This window comes from Strongylocentrotus purpuratus, unplaced genomic scaffold (assembly GCF_000002235.5).
Source record: "Strongylocentrotus purpuratus isolate Spur 01 unplaced genomic scaffold, Spur_5.0 spur5_scaffold_6, whole genome shotgun sequence".
Lineage (NCBI taxonomy): Eukaryota > Metazoa > Echinodermata > Echinoidea > Camarodonta > Strongylocentrotidae > Strongylocentrotus > Strongylocentrotus purpuratus.
The window spans coordinates 40,965,487-40,980,844 of record NW_022145612.1 but is presented as its reverse complement, the minus strand read 5'-3'; the positions used below and the strand labels follow the sequence as shown (position 1 = coordinate 40,980,844).

At 36.9% G+C, this 15,358-nt stretch overlaps 1 protein-coding gene across 1 annotated transcript; it reads right to left on the bottom strand.

Annotated features, from left to right (window-relative positions):
- Positions 1–332: 332 nt before the first annotated feature.
- LOC590907 (aqualysin-1) lies at positions 333–11,917 on the bottom strand. Its single transcript, XM_030973305.1, has 11 exons — positions 11,840–11,917; positions 10,757–10,869; positions 9,953–10,075; positions 8,205–8,331; positions 7,620–7,741; positions 7,055–7,193; positions 6,348–6,535; positions 5,288–5,445; positions 2,967–2,980; positions 2,078–2,230; positions 333–773 (listed from the first exon to the last, which is right to left on the bottom strand). Exons 2-10 carry the CDS (start codon positions 10,862–10,864, stop codon positions 2,106–2,108), a joined length of 1,104 nt encoding a protein of 367 aa, XP_030829165.1. The 5' UTR covers positions 10,865–10,869; positions 11,840–11,917; the 3' UTR covers positions 333–773; positions 2,078–2,105.
- Between the last annotated feature and the right edge of the window lie 3,441 nt (positions 11,918–15,358).

Here is a 15,358-nt window from a genome sequence, read left to right as displayed (position 1 = left end):
TAAATGTCATGTGCCAAACAATTTTGGAAGAAAATGTTTACTGGCTGAGTTATGAGCATAGAAAGATAAGGAAATCAGGGTAGTAATAGCCCCGACACCATGTGTGTTGTCCCATATACATCTTTCTGTGTAAGTGATTGTTACTTTACCAAGACTCTGCCAAATTTATGATGATTTTGATGACTCCAGAACCTTGCAGTGCACACCAATACTTACATGCTACATGATCAACTGTTTCTGATCCTTTCCACACCTTTTCTTTCACAATGCAATCGCATTACCAGTACTAAAGTTTATCTTTAAGAGAAATTATAAGGTCTTATTCGCTGGTCTTCTTTTATAAATTCTCATCGATTTTATTTCGAGATTAATCAAAGTTAATCAAACATCATCTATGACTGGTAAACTTTGAAGAAAAATGAAAAACCAGTCATTACACGTGGCATAAATCGCCAAATAACAGTGGGGCCGGAAGAAAAATAAAATAAACCAATCAAAGTACATGCAATCTTGAAAATGTCGATATCTCAAACAGAATATTGATGGTGTTGTGTTCTACCCTTAGAGAAAAAGAGCCCCCCCCCCCCATTCCTTCTTTTAACAACACCGTGTAATGCCTGATTTATCACATAATGCAAGAGAAATTAACAGAATTTAAATGAATACATTGTGCATGTTAAGCTCGCTTCAAGAGAATAATTTTTCAAACAGAAGTAGAGTCCTCATTATATCTAATTTTATGTTGGTCCATCAAATCAGAATGATGCTGTCATCTGCAATAAGAAAACAAAATACAACGGAATCAGTTATATAGAAAGTAATATGCGATATTGAAAACTTTTCCCCCTTCTTATTAGTTTGGAAATTGGTATCTTGAAATAAATTAATTTAAGAAAATTATAATTTTGCAGTAGGCCAATGGAAGCAAAGTGATATCACCCCCCCCCCCTTTCATGCACTTATAACTTCACTATATTGTCCGCTGATGAGGAGGAATGTTTTAATAGTCTTTTAAATCATAAAACGAAAGAAATATTTATTTTTAAAAAGATGATGTAGGCCTATACATGCACAATTAAAAATGTGAAGTTAAAAGAGGTCATAAATAATAAACCCGTAAAAACATTTTTCTTCTTCAAACATACATTATATTTTTATAAAAATTAGGTCTTTCAAGAATTATGATAATGCACATACCAATCCTCGTATAAGTAGGAACATTAAAACACTTAGAACTTAGAACTTTTTACAATTAAGTGCATTTTTATTGTACAAAAAGAGTTGAAATATTTTTCTGTTGCAATTCTTGGGAATCATTTTCGTAAAATTAAATGACTGTGAGCCAGTTATAGAAGCAGTCACTACGTCAAGCACATTGACAACGGATTAGATCAGCGTGTTTTTTTTTATTCACGGCATCCTTTTAAGAAATACAAAGTTTCCCAAGTGCATCATTTTTTCACAGAATATTGATTTTGCATCACTCTGGCATTCGTCAAATGTCATGTACATACGCATGGGCACACTTGTTTCTCAAAGATAAAAAAAGGGGGGGGGGACAGTTTTAAAATGGTACAAATCATATTGTAAGCAACACTAAAAAATATATAAAGTACTGACTGCGGGCACCTGGCCACTGAATGACATGAGTACAAAAAGTTATATATAGGTGCCCGAATACACATTACATCATTTAAATTACTTTTTTTTTACCACGCTCGTAACATGATAAATCTGGGTAATGAGATGCCCAAATCTCCTCATATTCGTGTATCGAGATCATGACCATTATACATTTTAAAAATGCAATATACATTCGGGCACCTTGCTGTCAAAATGTTGCCAGCGATCTAAGCGAAAAAGAAAGACTTTATTATCTTTTAAATGCTATTTCCACATGAAACTATACATAGACTATCAGTTTCTGAAAATTGTTTTTCACCAAACCAACGTTTTTCCGAAACAATTTTTTGATTTTAACTAAATTTCTCTCGCGGCACCCCTAGAGATGGGTGCCGCGGCACACCGGCTGAAAAAAAGCTGATTCATACTAGGGATTGAAACTCCCTGTTCATACCTTTAATGCCCTCGATCTTGACTTATGATTATTCTGCAGAGTCATGTCCCACGTAGAGTAGAGAATTGGGAGAGTCTTGTCCTAGGTCACTGAGCTTGTCCATTGAGGCTCTGTTGAACATGTTGAAAAGGTTGCCGAACAGAGTGACGGCACCTGCAAAGTTGTTTGTGCAAAAAAAAAAAGACTTTGTCGGTTGTAACACGTAAACGGGGTATATGAGGGGGGGGGGGGAGTGGTATATTGAATTTGTAGACAATTATTTAGTTAATCCCACTGGCCCTTCCATGCCCGATCAGTCAGTGGATTTTTCCAACATGAATTTGGTTTTGAGAAAAAGTTCAAATCATTTGAGAATGAGAATGAAGAAAATGAAAGGGGAATGCCAAACTCCATTCATTAATTTTGTAAAATGGAAAGCATCGCAGACCTCACAGTCCTGTAAATTAATTATTAATATTTGTTTACCCTTGCTTTCCTCTCATCTCAGACCCTTTGGCAATTATCGCTCTGATTGTTTACTATATTTAATTTATTTACTATATGACATTGTATTCTTTTTCCTTTTTTAATTATCACCTAAGATCTGATGCTGACTTTCTCCCTTTCTCTCTTTTCTTCACTGCTCAATCAACTCCGCCTAATTGATCCTCTTTAACTCTCTCGCTCTGTCGGCATCCTCACCATACGAAGCTTATTTCACGTAACTTACCCAACTAAAGCTATACATTCCTTAACCAAAGGATCGAACTTATTTTCCAGTGGAAGAACGTTTATCATTACAGTAACTGTTCCTGATTATGATTATTTCTTTTTGTAAATTTATCTCTGTAAACTTTCACCAGTGAAAAACAAATTAATAAATACTTAATTTCAATTTCATTTCACGTACCAGCGACATGGGGGTGTAGCGGCTCTTACATGCCCTACTTTCACCGTACATTAATTCATGTCTCCAGTATTTTTCCATCACGGTATTTATTTATATTCATTATTCGTACCACGTGTGTTTATTCCTCCAATCGAGCATCGTGGTTCCGCGCATCGTTCACCCGCGTATTTTCATCACCACGAGGTTTTCTAAACTCCCGCTTACATCTCGGTCGAGTCAACAACTCCTGCTTACATCTCAGTTGAGTCAACACGTCTCTGCATGATTTCCTCTCCGGGCTTGTTTCTACTGTGCCTATCATTTCTATCGGCACATATCTTCACTTTCTCTGCCGTGTTCATCGGGCTGCAGTCTTCCAGTGGAACAGTTAAATCTAGTTCCGACATATATGGTGCTTGGTTATCCGCTGGGAGCTGCCAGTTTCTTCACCGGTAGTCTTTCATTCACATGAGCTCGACTCACCGCAGCTCATCTAAACATTCACCATCAAAGTTCGGCTTATCAATCGAGCGACTCACCGTCTCAGCACCACTACCGGCTTTGATGTCTGCATTTTCTTCTTTGGCCTCCGACAGCAAGCGACTCACTGCTTTCGTCATCGAGCGCCACACATCTCTTCTCTTCTCTTCTATTCTCGCCCGAGAGCTCCATCTACTTTCATCATCATCACGAGCGTCGGCGACGACATCGCGTTCTTCACGGTTCTTCAACCACGTCAACGAAGTCGCGTTTCCGCCATCAAGCCTCCGCACATTTCATCGCGTGAGCCCCTTCTTTCGTTCTCAACTCTCTTCATCTTCATTGGACTTTCGACTTCATTTCTACTATTGTCGTAAGCTCTATTTATGTACATCGCATTTATTCACGTTCATTTATTATCATTTATATTACATTTCATTCAATAATGTCCACTTACCATTTTATGTCATGATGTTGTACACACACCAATATCTCTACATTGGTGATCCCGAGTTTACTTGGCAGCTTGGTTGTACGATTTTATTATTCCCTGACTTTTTGGACTTAGCAATGTTTTATAAAATGCATTCATTCTGGATTTTGTATCAAATGTTTTTATGCTCTTGCATTTATCCACGTTTATTCGATGCATACCATGTCAATACTCACTGTTCAATTTTTGGCAACTAAACAGCCGTTCGCATACCATGCTTGTTGTATTACATTCTTTCAACATGCCATGCTTGTACATTTCTTAGGCTGCTGTAAATTACTGCATACACTATACAATACATGCACTTTTACATTTTTATCAGCCATTGATTCTTGTGACATTTTGTACTTTGCTCATCTATATCTTTTTCGCCTCTCATCTGTGTATTGCATACACAGCTTCAATTCTGGCAGGGGAGTAATGTAGCGGCTCTTACATGCCCTACTTTCACCGTACATTAATTCATGTCTCCAGTATTTTTCCATCACGGTATTTATTTATATTCATTATTCGTACCACGTGTGTTTATTCCTCCAATCGAGCATCGTGGTTCCGCGCATCGTTCACCCGCGTATTTTCATCACCACGAGGTTTTCTAAACTCCCGCTTACATCTCGGTCGAGTCAACAACTCCTGCTTACATCTCAGTTGAGTCAACACGTCTCTGCATGATTTCCTCTCCGGGCTTGTTTCTACTGTGCCTATCATTTCTATCGGCACATATCTTCACTTTCTCTGCCGTGTTCATCGGGCTGCAGTCTTCCAGTGGAACAGTTAAATCTAGTTCCGACATATATGGTGCTTGGTTATCCGCTGGGAGCTGCCAGTTTCTTCACCGGTAGTCTTTCATTCACATGAGCTCGACTCACCGCAGCTCATCTAAACATTCACCATCAAAGTTCGGCTTATCAATCGAGCGACTCACCGTCTCAGCACCACTACCGGCTTTGATGTCTGCATTTTCTTCTTTGGCCTCCGACAGCAAGCGACTCACTGCTTTCGTCATCGAGCGCCACACATCTCTTCTCTTCTCTTCTATTCTCGCCCGAGAGCTCCATCTACTTTCATCATCATCACGAGCGTCGGCGACGACATCGCGTTCTTCACGGTTCTTCAACCACGTCAACGAAGTCGCGTTTCCGCCATCAAGCCTCCGCACATTTCATCGCGTGAGCCCCTTCTTTCGTTCTCAACTCTCTTCATCTTCATTGGACTTTCGACTTCATTTCTACTATTGTCGTAAGCTCTATTTATGTACATCGCATTTATTCACGTTCATTTATTATCATTTATATTACATTTCATTCAATAATGTCCACTTACCATTTTATGTCATGATGTTGTACACACACCAATATCTCTACAGGGGCATGCCATGGACGTTCCACTCATGAAGTAAGTAGAAGTATCACTGGTGTACCAAGTCGATTCAATGTAAGTACCAGGAGCAAAGATATCCACACAACTTCCATAGTTTGAGAATGACGAACGTTTGTCATTGACATCCGTTGCTCCAACGGTGATTGCCTGGGACGGAATTCAAGAGACGAATTTATTTTTTAATGATAAAATTAAGCCACAGCTATGGGACCCGTTGGAGACGGGCGCGCTCTGAGAGGGCCAGGGCACAGTGGCCCGACTATGCTGCTGTACTCCAAAACTATATAAATATACTTACCTTCCTCAAAAGAGCCCTAGTTAGCTTATTATCAATATTCATTGAGCAGAGTATCTGTTCTCCTGCTTTTAATGCCAATACTAGGGAGTAGGACGGTGCCCCACTACTTACGCACCAACAGCTCTACTTCCTAATATAGATAAATCACATTACATACTACGTGTGACCTTTTTAATACCAATAAATGTCCTACTCAACTGCTCATATAGACATATTGCATTACTGTAAAGGTAAACTTTCACTATAAACCATTTCAACCTACGAACCATTCTCCCACGAGCGTCTCAACCTTCCCAGAATGCCTTTCTACATGGAGCCTTACTACACAGTGCTCGTACAGGGAGGATAAAGAAGTATACTAAAGTGCTGCCGCCATCTTTAGACAATTCCCAATTTCACAACTCTCTGTCGCAATGGTCTTAGTGCTGCCCCTTTGGAACTTAAAAAGAATGAAACTTTTATCTGACTATACCCTCAGTCTCAATGTTAATGTGCCTCATCGAAGCTGCCCCTTTTTGTTTATACAATAGTAATAATGATAATAATAATCTGGATTTATATAGCGCTTTAATACGGAATACCGTCATCGTATTCATTCACGCACAATGTGTACCATCTCCATGGCAATTACTAACACAAATGCTTTCGTCATTCTACCAGGTCCCCATTTCTCCCCTGGGTATGGAGTGACTAATGTAGATTAATGCCTTTCCAAAAGACATATCATGCATAATAATTATGCAGTTCTTACATATTCGGCCGAAGCTGGAGACTGAAGGCATGCATCCCTGTTGTCATTACCAGCTGATACAACAGCAGGTATTTGTGCATTATACAATGCATCGATGGCGGCATTAAAGGACGCGGAGTATCCTCCTCCAATAGACATAGAAACGACAGAGTATCCTTTCGTAGCTATACCCATCACATACTCACATCCTACATAGAGAAAACAGACAGAATGCGAACATTTAAAAAAAGAAAGTATATTGAATGAGAAAAAGAAAAAGATGACCACAAAGTATCTGTCTGATTTGGGACTTCAAGATAATCAATTAATACAAAGTAACACCGAATGTAAAAGTTCCCTAAAATATCGAAGTTGAAAGTGACATGGGCATTTACAAAATAAATAATGAACTTTCTGTTCAAAGCTGTTCAATGAGCCCTTTAAAGCGCTTTAAGGTAGATCTGTGTACAATTTAACCAATATTTTTTATACTTCAAGTTTTTACAAATTTTTATAAACTTTATAAATATATAGTGCCGCGGATTCGAATCCTGTAGACCACTAATTGACCCATATAAATATCCCGCACGAGACCATGGTACCTGTATACGACTGAAGATAGTTTATACACTTTATTCAAAATAACAAACATACCAACAAACAAACAAACAAATAAAACTTTTTTTTTTAAATTTTTTTTTTTACAAATATGAGTGATTTGATTTTACCCGCGACGATTCCAGAGACGCTACCGTACCCCTCACAACTGAGAACCTTGACGCCTTTGATTTGGACGCTCTTGGCTACGCCATAGTTCCTCGATCCTACGGTTCCAGCACAGTGGGTACCGTGCCCATTACATTCGTACTTTAAACAACAAAAAGAACATAAAATGAGAAATGACTGAGCTTCCTCTCTCTCTGAAGCTCAATTTTCACATTTTATATTATACTTCTGTTCCTGAAAAGAAAAATATGTACTGAATTGGTTTACTCATATTCTCTGTTATTCCCTTCATTATCTGCGACAGGATTTTTAAATTCACAACAATATTTAACATGTCTAAATCAAGGAAATTCAAGGTAAATGATCGTTATTCGAAAACACATGTTTTATCATATACTATATAGTTTCTCGGTGTGATCTAGCAGATGTATAATATTTCAGTGTATTCATAATTGATTTTAGGAAACATTTTGTATATAATAAAAGGTTTACTATTAAAAAGCAAATGTTCAAACTTAAATGTATTATATATCTTTTACATTTGGTTGAGATAATTATGTAACTTACGTTTTTTCCATCACCGGCAAAGTTAACATCCTCAATGTGATCAGCGCGGCCATCAAACTCATTATGTGTGTCACGTATGCCGGTATCCAAAACGTACACAGTGTAATAATAACCACCATCACCTGGGGAGAAAAATGTTGAAAAACAACATAATTATGTTATTGTTTGATTATAAAAAAACCCATTTCTCCATATATATATATATATATATATATATATATATATATATATATATATAACACGTCATACTCACTTTGTTTCTTTTGATTGAGGTAACATAATGCTAAGAAATGAAGAAATAAAGGTAATCTTGAATCTAGCTGCGACACAACGCGATCATTTTCTATTACACTCTAACCCTAACACTATATGAACCTAACCCCATAACCTAGCTTTAGAATTCAATCGTAACACTATAAATCGAACCATATACCCCTGAGAGTAGATGAAATCCAGAACGATTGTTTTATAAGTCGCATGTAATTTATCTCTTTAATTTTCTCTAAGGAAATCCAAATTGGGTCTCTTATGTGTAACAGTGTAATTGATATGTTTTATATAATTATTTTGCAAATCATCCCTTACCCAAAGGATCGAAACTATTGTCCAGTGGAAGAAAGCGTTGATCAATACGATCCAGACCCCAGGTTACGTCCTGAGTACGATAGACGCCATCTTCTTCTACGTATTCCACCGCCGGGAGGTTGCGCACCTGGGTCAATAATTTATTATGAAAAAATAAAATATATACAATGTATTGTGCATAGAATAGAAGAGTTTCGTATTGTAATAAACTTTAAAGCATCAATCTTTGTTAAGTGCCCAGTGGCGGATCCAGGGGGCACAGGGGGCACGTGCCCCCCCCCCCCCGGCCAAAAAAAATGTTGAAATCAGCCCCAAGTTCGCCAAAAATGTACTAAAAAACAGGGACGTGCCCCCGGCCAAAAAAAAATAAAAAATAAAAAATAGTACGCACTCCCCCCCCCCCCCCCCCCCCCCCCCCCTCTGAGCGAATTTGCAGCCGGCACGATTTTCAAATATTCGGAGCAAATTTTTGTTTAAATGTGCTCTTACCCCCCCCCCCTCCCGCTTATTCAGCGGCTGGCTGAGTCGTATATATATATATATAATTATGTCCTCTTACCCCCCCCCCCCCCCCCGTGTGCCCCCATGTGTGCCCCCCCCCCCCGGAAGAAATTCCTGGATCCGCCCCTGGTGCCTGTTTGCAAATTATTTCATTCACCTGTACGAACTATTGTATTTCAATAATTATTTAGTCAAGATGCGAATTGCATACATAACGTGTTTTTAGGTAGGACAAGCCAGGGGCGGATCCAAGATATTCCAAAAGAGGGGGGCGTGACATGTACGAAATTGCGAGCGCGAAGCCTTTACGGCGTGGGGTCCGGGGTCCCACTTAAGGGCCCCGGAAAATGATGAACCTTTAGATGCTCTGTGGTACATTCTGAGGCATTTCTGAATGAGTAAACTGTAAATAAATGTGATGTTTTTTTGGAGGGTAAAACAGGGGGTGCGCGCCCCCACGCCCCACTGGATCCGCCCCTGAAAAATATATATACCGCTCGGGTAGTAGTTACATTAAATAATGTCATCATCGAACTATAAATACATCAGTCGCTTATATCCTTTCGTAGGTTACGATATCTGTTTCCAAGTTAGCGACATTGAAGAAAAAAATCTTAAGAAAACAGTATACTGTAATTACATCAATATCGAAGTTACGAAGATGGTGAATGTCATGATGGTCCACCCAGGTTTGTCAGCAAAATGAAACTATACTCAACCGGGGTCTATTGATATTTTATAAAAGACAAACGTATATCCTATACTTGCAAAATGTGTTCGCAACATAAGTATAGTATACTTTGAAAGACATTGGCAAATACCTAAAAAATAATACATGTAGTTGTAAATATATAGATTAGCCTCCTGGCCCCATCCCTCACCCCATCGCTACAATGACATGGCAGATAAAGGCCTGGGGTGTGTCACAAGGACTAAGATTGACTTTAAGTTGGACTTAACTATATGGCAGGCCATTCATGCCACTGTGTGCTGTCACCATTCACTGGCATTGGTCTCTCAAGGGACGTACACATCATGGTCACAAATCTACATAACAATAATTTGATAATTCATTATTGAAGGAAAAGATATTATCTAAAGATCATAATTGAAAGACCAATAGTGAGAGCAACCAGTGGCATGAATGGCCTTTCATATAGTTATATTCAACATAAAGTCGATCAGTTTTTGTGAAACACCCCCTGTAGACACAAAATGAGAAATGGATCAAGTTAAATCAAACTTACAGCATCAAGGACCGTATCGGTGAGTTCAGCAGCCAATCCCTTGATGACTGCTTTATAGATATGACGAACATGTCCACCGGATAGACGAACACGAGAGGCCGTGTCATCGACATTGAAACCATCCTGTCAAAATATAAATTCATTTATGTATATGTATTCGTCTTCTGTATGTCTATTCAGTGATTTTAATGTCTCCTAAATGTTTGGCCCTTTTATAACACACAAAAACAAAATAAATTTTGCAATACAAAGCTACCAAAAACGATACACTAAAAATTTGATATTGAAACATTACCAGCTGATGAAAGTGATAAGTATATTTATTTAAAAAAACATCAAGGATTTAGCATTAAGTGTTATAAATAAAAAAAAAAAAAAAGAGTATTTGTAAAGTATTTAGCTGTAACAGTATTAATCTTTGATTTGATTTTTTTATTTCTGAATTTTTCCAAATATAATATAACTGAATAACAAAGAACATACAATTGTAATACAACATAATATACAAACAAAAATGTCTTCATGTCAAAATGTTTTTTTTACATAATATATGTACATATACGAAACTTAATATTTCCATAACATATTATCATAAATTCAAAGTATTATCCGAACTATTCTGTTGGAAAAGTGCAGGAGCCTGCAATCATAAGCGATTTTCATTACGCCCTCCCTATATTGTGATTTCACAAGACCATCCATTATTTTCATGACTATCAGAGAGTCTAAAATATCTCCTCTACGCTTTACAAATATTATAAAATCCCGTTTATAAATTTACTGGTTCAAAATGAATTAGCATACCTTCAGTTTGATAATATACTTTCCTGGAATGGGTTCGGTGTTCTTAAGAAGTGGGGCAAGTTCGGCACTGGCAACAGCCACCAACAGAAGTGTGATGAAAACACGCATCTTGACTGAAACCAAAAGAAAGAGTAAAGAACAACTTTTTAAACTTTTAGGCCTACTTCATTTCATTTTTCATTTAATTTTATTCCATTCGTCATATAAAAACATAATAATTATAACATTCATATTTACAGATAAGTAAAGAACATACAAATAACATAACGAAAGATAAACACAGAATACAATTATATATACAAATAAGGAAACCGGCAAGAAAGAACAATAAAGTCTTATGTGGTGCCGGTCCCTTTCGACATAATAAAGAATTTTAACCTATAACACTCAACACCTTACACCTATCACCTAACAACTAACATCTAACACCTGATTGCATATATATATATATACAACTAATAACTGCTATTCACAACAAACGTAATCGTTTGTATTTCTTTCATTTTAAATGTATTCAGAGTTGGGCTTGCTTCAACACCAATAATATATACAGCGGAAGTGAGATTTGACTAAATTCTCCCCACCTTGTATGGTAAACACTCGAGTAAATATGATTGTAATACCAAAATTGTGAAATACATCTACATTAATTTCCATAACTGCCTTTATTTTTTATATTTTGTTAATGTATTTGCTAAAGCAATTCTCATAAACAAAATTACTTAACACAATAACTGCCATTTCTTATTATGAAGATCGAGACGATTTTTTTTAAAGCAACTATATGTTCCATATTTTAAAAAATATTTAAGGGTTTGTAGAAAAGAACGAAATAGTGGAATACAGTTTTTTTCTCATTCTACAAGTAAATGTAATATATTTTGCAAAAATAATAACAACTGTATTTGAAAAAATAGAAATGATAAGTAATGAGAGTATACCAAAAGAAAGAAGAAGAAAAAAAAAATACGTTTCTGATATTAGCTAGTGTTGAATGCTGGAATATAGTTCGATCTATCAGTTAAAGAGATCACAAGATTCAGACTTCTAGACAGACAATTTATTGAAAAGCAGAAAACTCACCAGCTTATATCGTTGAGTCAGACTTGACAGTAATAATCTTGAAGAGAGTAGCTCAGATCTGATGATGGGTTAGGTGAGATGAGATGCATTTAAGTCTCTTTTTCACCCCGAGAAACAGGTGTGCATTTTCCCTTCTGCAGTTGACGATGAATCATACTTGATAAATGCGAGATAACAACGTAAAATATGATTAAATCCATTGTTATCTTATTTGTCATTTTTTCCAATGCACACCATGAGTCTGATTTTTAAAAGGTTAAAAAAAAAAAGTATAATTTTTTTATGAACTATTGAAAAAGTACGGGCAATATGACAATGAGAATGCATAGTCGAACAAGTGTAGTGAATTTCGCAAACTTTTTTTTTGTTTTGTTTGTTTGTTGTTGTTGTTTTTTTTTTTTTTTTTTTTTTTTTTTGGGGGGGGGGGGATATTATACTTTCTTTAGTCTCTTACCTTGTCTCTCCTTCTCACTCCTTCTCTCTGGCCGTCTCTCTCTCTCTCTCTCTCTCTTTCTCTAGATATCAGCTATGTAAGGGTATAAGTGTGGATGTGTACAGGGTATGTCTACGTGCGTGCAAAGTCAGCACTCAAAAGGTGAACAAACTGTCAGAATAATGTGAAAGAACTTTACTTTCATAGCAATAAAAGGCATACAATCTCAAATAGCAGGCAGTGTGAAAATTTGTAATTGAAACATCTGAACAAACAAACAAAACATCATGGGTTGTCTCGCCAAACTCCTAGCTTGGAAAGTTCGCGAAAGTTCAAATCAAGAAGCTATCGCCCAAACGGGATTTGGGATGCCTCAGAAAATGGTGAACTGTTATGCAAAATTAATGACCACTTGAAATCTGTGTAAAGGTTTCAAATCACTCATCTGGCTTTACTCAGCATATGCATTTCATGTGTTGAAATATAATGCTCAGGTATGCTTTTCAAAGACGGTGACCTATTATAGCATTCTTACCAAGTGTATAATAACATTTTTCTTCTGAAAAATTGGTACAACAGGGGCAAGTATTTTGCTTGTGAGAAATGTGTGAGTCTCAATCTACATGAAGAATTTGATAATTATTGTTATATTACAAAAAACAAAATCACAAAACAGCATCAATTTTGTAAGGTTTTTGTTTTAATTTCTTTCCGTAAGGGGGGGGGGACGTCTTAATGTTCTTTTCTTACATTTTTCTCTGTATCCTCATTGGCGGGTGAAATGGGGGGAGGGGTTCAGAGGGCAAGTGCTTCTTGGACCAGTTTTAAAAACAATAAGCTGATAAGGGCAATCCAGCCCATGAGTTGAGAATGAATAACACTTATATTTTTAAAATATGTTGTATATTAAAATCATATAGCGCTCTATCGATCAAATCGAAGTGAACGGGTCTTTAGAATAGCTCTTTTTATACTACAATCGATGTTCATCAACTTGAATCTTAAATATTTTGAAATTCTGTTAATCCTCACTAGGTTCTGTAATGTATATAAACCCTAAAAGAGTTTGAAAACTCAAGTTGGACCGATTATAGCTCTCTTTTAATCATCGATCTGATATCATTATTATCATTAGAAAGTGTGTTTATTTCTCTTTAAAAATGATATCACATTTGTTATGATTTTGCAGCCATAAAGTGAGCAGTACACCAGAATAAGGGGCAGGTTCAAAGTGAAAAGTGCAAAACAAACTGGTGAGCACTGGTAGAGTTATGCATTGTACTCTTCTTTCTATTTGACAAAACAGAGAGTGATTTTTGTAAATGACAGCGGAGATATTGTTTCCAACTGGTCATCCATGAATGCCAAATTCTAAAGAATTTAAAATAAAAATTCATGCACTATGGTGACATGTCAGGCAAGATTCGCTATTGTTTGGTCACCGACTTTCTGAAGCATCATGCCCATAGGAAAATTGCCATGACAATGGAGATATAATCGATCAAACTTGATTTCTTACTACATTGTTGTATATCTTTTCCTCTTTCTATTATAAGTTTATCTGAGGATGTGAGTGTGGGTGTGTGTATAGTGTGTGCCTATACGTGCGTGCAAAGTCAGCACTCAAAAGGTGAACAAACTGTCAGAATGATGTGAAAGAACTTTACTTTCATAGTAATTAATGGCGTGAAAAGCTCTATCTTTATCATGAAATTAATTATTAAATGGAAAGCAGTGTGCAAAAGTGTAATTGAAACATCTGAAGAAAAAAACACGTCATGGGTTGTCACGCTAAGATTCTAGCTTGGAAAGTTCGCGAAAGTTCAAGTTTGCCTCAGAAAATGGTGAACGGTCAAACAAGACAGTGACCCATTGCATGGAATCTATGTAAAGCTTTTGAATTAATCATCTGATTGTTATTAATATAATATAATATTCTGCTTTTATATAACGCTTAATACAAAATTGTCTGTAAGCGCTTTACAGATATACTATAGTACCTGGTCATTGGATAAATTACTTGCCCGCACACACTGTGTGCACATTCTCCGATCCCTGGTGAGCATTCCGGCCAGGCGTTACTTGACGCTCAAAAACTGTTTGACCAACAATGATGGTCGCGTCCTACCTGGTACCCATTTAACACCTGGGTGGAGAGTAGCAAGTGCCAAAGAGTATTAGTGCAGTGTCGGGATTCGAACCCTTAGCAGGTGAATTTCATGTGATGAAATGTATTGCTTAGGTATGTATTATAAAGACGATGATCTATTTTAAAAGGATTCCTACCCAGTATATATAATAGCATTTTTTCGGGAAATATGTATAACATATCCCTCACCAGATAAGAGGATGCGTCAACCAAGGAGATAACAGTAGTGTTCTAAAGGGGTCTAGTCGCCAGCTCTTGTCGGAAAGGGTTAGTTCATCATGTTTGCCAAAAACGAAACTTTTCTTTGTTTCCTCGAAATCTCTCTCTCTCTCTAAAGCTATTTATAAATGTATATCTAACCAACTACATGTAGCTGAAAAAACTGTCAATACGGCTAAAAAGTGATAATGCACGGCTAAAAGGGATGATAAACGGCTAAAAGATACAATGCACGGCTATGATAATGCACGGCTAAAAGTGATAATGCACGGAATTATGTTGATCCCCGTTTGTTCCCCCAAATAGGCGTTAGGGCAAACTTGGGATACATTTGAAAATCGCCTCTTTTTGACAAAAATTAAAATAAGTCCCAAATTGTCCTCAGAAATTATATTGATCCCCGCTTGTTCCCCCAAAAAGGGGCTTTAAGGCAAATTTGGGAAAAATCCGAAAATCGCCACTTTTTGGCAATAACGGCAAGATGTTATTTCACCATTTTGCCGAAAAATAAAAGTTTAGAAATCTCTTTTCATCATGAACATGCCAATATGCCTTCAGAATTATGTTGATCCCCATTTGTTTTCCAAAAGGAGCGTTAGGGGAAATTTGGGATATATTTAAAAATCGCCTCCTTTGCCAAAAATGAAAATTTTCAATGATTTTCTTTGTTTTCTCATCTTGAACGTTCCAATATGCCCTTAGCATTATTGATCCCGAA

Bases quoted from the DNA above. Each gene is read 5' to 3' on its own strand.
- LOC590907 (XM_030973305.1), bottom strand. From the start codon at position 10,864: ATGCGTGTTTTCATCACACTTCTGTTGGTGGCTGTTGCCAGTGCCGAA. The intron at 10,076-10,756 runs GTATGCTAATTC...ATATTTTGACAG, and splicing joins AGTATATTATCAAACTGAAG to GATGGTTTCAATGTCGATGA. The intron at 7,742-8,204 runs GTAAGGGATGAT...TTTTCTCCCCAG, and splicing joins CAATAGTTTCGATCCTTTGG to GTGATGGTGGTTATTATTAC.